Source organism: Zea mays, chromosome 7, assembly GCF_902167145.1.
Source record: "Zea mays cultivar B73 chromosome 7, Zm-B73-REFERENCE-NAM-5.0, whole genome shotgun sequence".
Classification (NCBI taxonomy): domain Eukaryota; kingdom Viridiplantae; phylum Streptophyta; class Magnoliopsida; order Poales; family Poaceae; genus Zea; species Zea mays.
In genome coordinates, this window is record NC_050102.1 from 113,579,903 (window position 1) to 113,587,375 (window position 7,473).

The following is a 7,473-nucleotide window of genomic DNA, read 5'->3' on the forward strand; positions in this document are numbered from 1 at the left end:
TAGCTTTTTAACAAGATGTCAGCCAATGCACGTATGTATCGTTATCTATAATTCCTATGTAAAAGAACCAGGACAAAACTGCAGTGAACAATCGCCATACAATCAAATTACCCAAATTTCATTAAAAAATCTTTAAAAAATAAATTTATAGATTGTACTTCATTATTTACTTTACCAATATATAAATTTGAAGTTATAATTCAATAAAAATCTTTAAAATGGTATATTTTTTCTTTTTTTCTCTTAACATATGATAAATTAAAATTTGATGTATCGGTAGAGTAAATAATAAAATTCATCTAAAATTTTATTTTTAAAAGAATTTTTCATGAATTTGGGTAGTTCAATTGCGTTATGATTAAATGGGATGCCTAATTGCACAATAGTTTGTATCAAGAGAAGCTCGGTAGGGAAAAAAACGAAATCGTCTATATGGTTCAAAAAAAAAAAACCCAGCAGCCTACCAATGAACTGCAACTCAAACGGTTTAAGGTTCATTGTGATGCAGCAGGTAGCGGCTCACTGGCCTCGAGAAGCTCATCAAGCAAACCGGTGAAAACCACGGAATCAGTCTCCTTGGGAATGAACTTGAGGAGCGCGGAAGGGACTAGGTCCTCCTCTTGTAGGGTGCGTGCCCGCTCTCCCGGGTTTGGAAAATGTGGCACCACACGTGGCTTAGGAATGGCTGGAGAGATGAGTTCGAATTCCAAACCTTGTTGCTTCAGAGCAGATGTGACGAACTGCAATAACAAAGGACAACACACGTTAGTCGGCAGCTACAAAACTGTCATAGATAGATTATACTGCAAGAAAATTGGTAAAACATCAAATGATATAGCAAGGGTATTGTACTCGAGCTTCCCATACAGCACTCAATAAGTTCTATTAGGGGTGGTAGATGAATATCCAGTGTCACTGAAACACCAGCACCACCTGATATAGTCACCCGCTGTACTCACAAAGACCAAACAATACACAATATGCACTGCCATGAAGACCACTGTGTACAGGCTACAAAGCCCAGACAAACAGGTTCTGCTGATGGATCCCTGTGTCAGCAACCAAGGTTGTTAATGTTTCTGACTCAATGGTTCACCAATCCTACCTCCGTTGCAAATTATAGTTCACTTTGGTTTTGTCCTAAATCAAAATTATCTAACTTTGAAATATGCAATAACATCTAAAACACCAATTTAGTTTTATTAAATTATCCAAAATGTATGTTCTCTCTCTCAAATATGCAGTAGATCCATGGAATAAAGTTTGATAACATATTTATTTGGACTTGTAGACGTCAATATATTTTTCCATTTTTTTTTAGAAAGCGCACGAGAACTACACATCTTTATAGATAATAGAAAGAACAAGACTTACAAAAAAAGAGAAAAACCAACAAACAAAAACCCCACGGATACACACACAACGCACTACAACCACCAGAGACTACCCAGGTGCCAAGGGGGTGTCAGCTAAAGCAAGACTACCTAGCTGCTTAGCTCCAAGCCTCCAACCATCACCCAACAAGAGAGCTCATCAAGGAAGTTTCTCAGCACCGAGCTAATAGAGGGGGATATCTTATCAAAAACCACTCTATTCCACTGCAACCAGAGACACCAGGCGCCAAGCATGATGACGCTGTTGATACCCTTCTTGTCTTTGTGGACCTTAGAGCATACCTCACCCCACCAATTAGTAAAGGAGGAATCATCCGAACCCAGAATGAGATGCCCTAACCCGAAGGGAGACAAGATGCTGAATCAAAAATGTCGAGCAAAGACACACGAAGTCAAGAGATGGTGAATTGTCTCATCTTCCTGATCACACAGAGGGCATGTTTCAGGGTGCGGCAGACCATTCTTGTGCAGCCTATCTGCAGTCCAACATTTGTCCCTCATGGCCAACCAAAGAAACATCTTGCATTTTGGAGGTGCCCACGATTTCCATAATCTCTTCCATGGCTCAAACGTGATGGAGCCCATAAATAAGATCTTATAGCAGGATTGCAGGAAGCAGGAGAGAAACAGCCAGAGGCCTCATGCCTCCATTCGTGTTTATCCTCATCGTCATTCAGAGCTACCTCCTCCAAAAAATCCCACAAAACTAGATATTGCTGAATACCAACAAGAGAGAGTGGCGACCTGATGTCCCTTACCCAAGATCTGTCCTCAAGAGCCTCTGCAACAGTTCGGGATTTAATAGCTCTTTTGTCAACTTTATAAAACACTTCCGGGGCCAGAATCGAAATAGAATTCTCATTCAGCCACCTATCAGTCCAGAATCTTGTATTGTTGCCATTTCCCTCTAGTGATAACCGAGCAATCAAACAAGACCTTGATCTGTGACTGGATGGGGAGGTCCAGGCCGCACCGCCGCACCACGGTCTATGCTGATCTGTTTTCTGAAGCCACAGCCACATTTGCAACGCCCAACCCTTATAAATTAAGTTGGGGATCCCTAGACCCCCCAGACTCAGGGGCCTAGTGACCTTCTCCCAAGACACTACAATTACCTCCATTCACCTCCTTTCTGCCCTTCCAAAGAAAAGCCCTTTGAATCTTATCAATAGATTTGATTACCCACTTGGGGACATGCAAGGCAATGAGAAGATAAACTGGGATGGCAGAAAGGACAAACCGGACTAGAGCAGTTCTCCCAGCAAGGTTAAGAAGGGAAGCCTTCCAACTAGGTAACCGGTCTGCAATCTTTTCAACCCAAAACCAGAGATCAGTCCTCCTCAGTTTTTTGTTGGAAATTGGCAGCCCTAGATAAGTACAAGGGAATGAAGCAGCATTACAATGCAGCAGCTACAACAATCTCGCACCAAAGAATCTTCACAATAAATGGGGATGACACAACTTTTTTGCATGTTGGTCTTCAACCCACTAGCTTCTCCAAAACAGTCTAGGATCAATTTGGCACATCTCAAGTCCTCCTCTTGTGGTTTGATAAAGAACACCACATCATCAGCATATAGCGAGAGCCTTGACCTTAGATTAGCAACCCCTAGATCGTCGTGGCATCAAACTACTTCCAAATCTTGGTCAAAGTTAAAGTAGTTTGACTTAGGACAAACCCCCAATTACAATTTGGAACAGAGGGAGTATTAACTGGATGAATTTGATAAGTTGGTCCACCAATATTTTCATCTCCCATAACCATATCGGTAGAAACCCAAAGAATGTGGTCATCCACCAATCTTATAGGATGATGCCATGTTGGACCAATCTAGCATAGGATGAAACAATCCCTCAAACCAAACACCAGAGTTATTATCTGGATCTCCTTCCGCAAATAAATGTCATTTTAGAGTTCACAGTTTCCACTTCCAGGATACAACCAAACCTGGTAATGGTTTGATTAAAACCAGATTGACTGGTTCAGTTTCTTAATTGGGCCTTTATTTATGGTTTGGGTAGAAATGGACTGGAGGGCCTAATGGGCTCGTTCAGTTTGGGTAATAGCTAATTAGCTATGATGGACTGGTTGGGTTTGGAATTGGTTTGAGATGTTCGGGTTAGAAACAGTTTGAAACCATAGTTCGACTAGAACGTTTGATATAGTGGAAAAGTTTTCCCTCGACCCCTTGATGCCTCAACAGCCCATAGTCCAACCACACCGCCATCAGGGCCTCGCGGTCACGTCTTCATTGTTCGCCCTCGACCCCAACTGCTCAGCACCACCCTCAAGATCAGTGCAGGTGGATGTTTCTTGAAGGACATACAGTTTCATGCAAGGTCAGCTTCTTATCTCCTCTATTGCTTATTAAATCATTTTAATGCTTATGCTCTAATCTGTTGATAACATTTGTGGATAATTTTGGCGCATTCCTATTCCTATCTGAGATTTGGGATTCATTTGGATATATGTTTCTTGAGTTATTGATGCGGATCAGACTAGAACTCTGAGTTTAGTCTTCCCATCCACTCTTGAGTATTGAATCATGTTTATCTGCCTTTGTGTCAAAAACAAATCCTTCAGAAAGTTTGTGCATTTAATCTGTCCTTGTTTATCTGTCTTTGTTATTGCGGCAAGGCTGTTGCATTCAATCATGACACCTAAATGGAACATTCTTCTAAGACATTTTGTCCTTCAGAAAACATGTTGAGTGGTTCGGAGTATACTGATTCATTGTTTTTTTTCTTATTATACTAAAAATACTTCTTTATTCTGAGCCTCTTGTTTTGATAATGATTGAATGCTAATACCATACAGTGGAACCTTTTGCGGTTTTTCCTATTGATTGATAATGACTGAGCTCGTGGTATGGCTCTCTGTCTGTTCATAAGGACAGACATGTTGTGCTAGTGTTAAAAATCTGATCAACCTGAACCCACTTGATAGGATTAAAATAGTTCTATATTCGAGCACAAGTTGTTCGATCATAAGATTACCCAGAACCAGCCATGCGTTTAGATACCAACACTGAATAGAACTTGCTGTTACTGCTACAACTAGCAGTTATGTTTTCCAACTTCTTTCGAGCACTCTTTAGTTTTAAGTTTCTCTCATAAGTAATTTATTTCAAATAATCTATAGCTGACTTAGCTCTTTATTAATTTATCTCCGTTGCAGTACTGAGTGTGTAAAGAGTGAAAATTGTCAGTTAAATAATGTAATTGTCACCAAGAATATAATATCAACAAAGTCTATATCAAAACAATATGGATACCAGAAAATGAAGTATATTCAAATGCCACCAAGAATGGAACATCAGCATATTCTGAATCAAGAAAATAATGCTACCGAAAAGCACGACAAATTTTGGAAGAAACAAGCATGGTACCTCATACAGCGAACCGGTGGCCTCCCCTGGTAGGAATATGCCCTGAAGAATCATTCTATCTGGAAACTGAACTCGTATGACTGCTTGTTTATACTTCTGTCGAGCAGCCAATGCGTGCTTCTCCTTGTAAGACTTTGGTATCAGCAACCTAGATTGTTCTAACCTTTCCCTCCTCATCTTTGCTTCATTCCTTATCTCCTCACCACTAAGCTTGTAAAAGGAATCTGGTACATCATTTTGTGGCACAGAACTCCCGGGAACAGAGACAAATACTCGAATCTGTAAATTTGACAATGCATACTGTAATCTTTTGGAGTTCAGTTTAATATCTTATTTGCATTTTGAAGATAGTTCATGGCAGGACAGCAAGCAACAACATAAACATATCATACAATGTACCAAAATAAATATCAGAAATGATCAATGACATTGTAAACATGAATATCAGAAAACTAAAAGGAGGCCATATGTATTAGTCAGTCCTGTCTGTGTATTTCTTTTTTTTTCTAAAACGCGCAGGAGAACTGCGCATTAAATATATTAAGAGGACAGAAAAAGGTCTAAAATAGATCTAAACATCCAAAGAAAAACCACCTTACGGTGGCCAAAAACGAAAATACACAAAATGATCCATCTAGAAAAAAACGACTAGGAGCCGCCAAAAACTAAGTCCAAAATGTGCGCAGACCTCCCGCGCCTGCCAGACACCACCGATGAGTGTCGTCTTTGATGTTTTGAATAGTCTGACTGCTGCGAGGAGTAGCCCCCTCGAACGCACATTCATTCCGTTGTTTCCACAACCACCATGCCACCAGCACAACAAGGGAATTGATCCCTCTGCGCTGTACAGCAGGGATCTTTTTCTGATATCCCTTAATTTATAGTTATTGTCCCACTAATACCTCAAGAAATGGTTACACATTTGGTAAGACATACGATCTTCCAGGTACATGCCTTTACAATCTTGCACTGTTCTACACTTCTATGTTTATGCTAACAGCAAATTTTTTGAGATAATAGTTCAAAAGGTGAAATATGTTATAACTGACTATTATTTCCTAAGTCCTAATGAAGCTAGCTAACAGCGCAACGAAACAAGCATAAAATTGGCAGTTCATGTAAAAATGGCATGACATAAGTAAATCAACCAACCATACTGTGCTGATTGATGGTAATGAAAGCTTTGTGTTAGCCAACCAATTAAAGGCCTTATTATCAACGGAACCCTCTTCTTACCTGCCGATCAATTGTCATAGCACCGTCCTGCAGCACATCAGGCACATTGCTGCAACTCTCCTTGGCCTCAGCCTCCACCTTCCCTGGAGCCGCAGAGGAGTGTGCCCCCTCGAGCAGGAGGAGGGCCCTCCTGATACCGTTGAGCCTGGCGTCGCTGGGCACTTCGTCCATCACGGCGAAGGGCTCCCCGCCCTCATCCCCGACCCTGAACCCGACGGCCTCCAGGAGCTCCGCGCCGCCTTCTCTGTCCGCCACGGCCTCCTTGATCCGCGGGTTGCCCAGCCTCACCCGCCTGAACTTGTCGTTGCTGGGCTCCCGGAGCAGGTTGCCCAGCAGGCGTTTGACCACTTCAACGGCAGCGGGCGGCGGGGGTGGGTCGGCAGCGAGGTACGCGGCGGCGCGCGCGCGGGCGCCCCCCGCGGACGCGAGGCAGCCGTCGAGGTGCTCGGTGACGGCAAGCTCGGAAGGGAACGCGTCTTCGCAGCTGGGGCACGCGATAGTGGCGGCGGCCGCGGTGCCATTCGCGACGGAGCGGCGGGAGGAGGAGGAGGAGGAGGAGACGAGGGGCGTGTACGGGGTGAAATCGGTGGTTGAAGTGGGCGGGGGAGGTGGCGAGGGCCGCTTAGGGGCAGGCTTGGGGTTTGCGCTAGGGTCTGAGGGGCGGGAAGCGGGGTGGGAGGAGGAGGAGGAGGGGGAGGGGCCGGAGCCGAGGACGTGGGAGGTGCCCTTGAATGAGGACGGGGTCCCAGAGCCGGAGGAGGTGATCTTCTTCATGAAACCCTTCATCTTGTCCTTCATCATGGCGCTGGAGGCGGAGGAAGCGTAGGCGGCCGCGAACAGATGAGATTGGAGCGTGGATGCGTTCACGCGGAGTGGACGACTTGGTGGTGGATGTTGTCGCCGCGGGGACGAAGCAAACGAGGAAGAACGAAGTAGCAATAAAGGCGAGAGCAGCAGCAGTGGAGAAGCAGCTTGTGGAATCGTTTGTTTGTGCGGTTGTACTCATGGAGTAGCTTCGAAGGCATCTTCTCTCCTGACCTGACTGTATGGCGGGCCGCAATACCTTGCTCGACTGCACGGGCTGGTGCACTGTCAAAGCCCGGTAGTGGCATGGGAACCAAAATGGGCCTCTAGCGTTTCTCACGCGTCGGGATTCGGAAGCCATGGCGGCATGCCACTGAACAGAAGCAGCAATGCCATTCACAGTTTCACACCTAAAACCGTGTTCAGCAGTTATGTCTCAAAACATTGTTTTGTATTATATACTGCACTGTTCACATACAAGGTTGTCCCTACGTCATGTTTAGGACACGTGCAGGGTGGTATCATCATACATTAGTCAGCTAGGACGCTCAAAACCAGGCCCGACCCTGAGTAGGTGCGAGTGGTGCTGCTGCACCAGGCCTCCAAAAATCAGAGGGCATCTACATACAACCTACTATATGTCATATATA

General features: G+C 44.2%; 1 protein-coding gene across 1 annotated transcript; it reads right to left on the minus strand.

The window, feature by feature from the left end:
- Positions 1-282: 282 nt before the first annotated feature.
- LOC103632724 (plant UBX domain-containing protein 2) lies at positions 283-7,025 on the minus strand. The gene is made up of 3 exons (XM_008654466.4): positions 6,020-7,025; positions 4,784-5,062; positions 283-740 (listed from the first exon to the last, which is right to left on the minus strand). The coding sequence occupies exons 1-3, from the start codon at positions 6,818-6,820 to the stop codon at positions 495-497; spliced, it is 1,326 nt and encodes a 441-aa protein (XP_008652688.1). The 5' UTR covers positions 6,821-7,025; the 3' UTR covers positions 283-494.
- Positions 7,026-7,473: the final 448 nt, after the last annotated feature.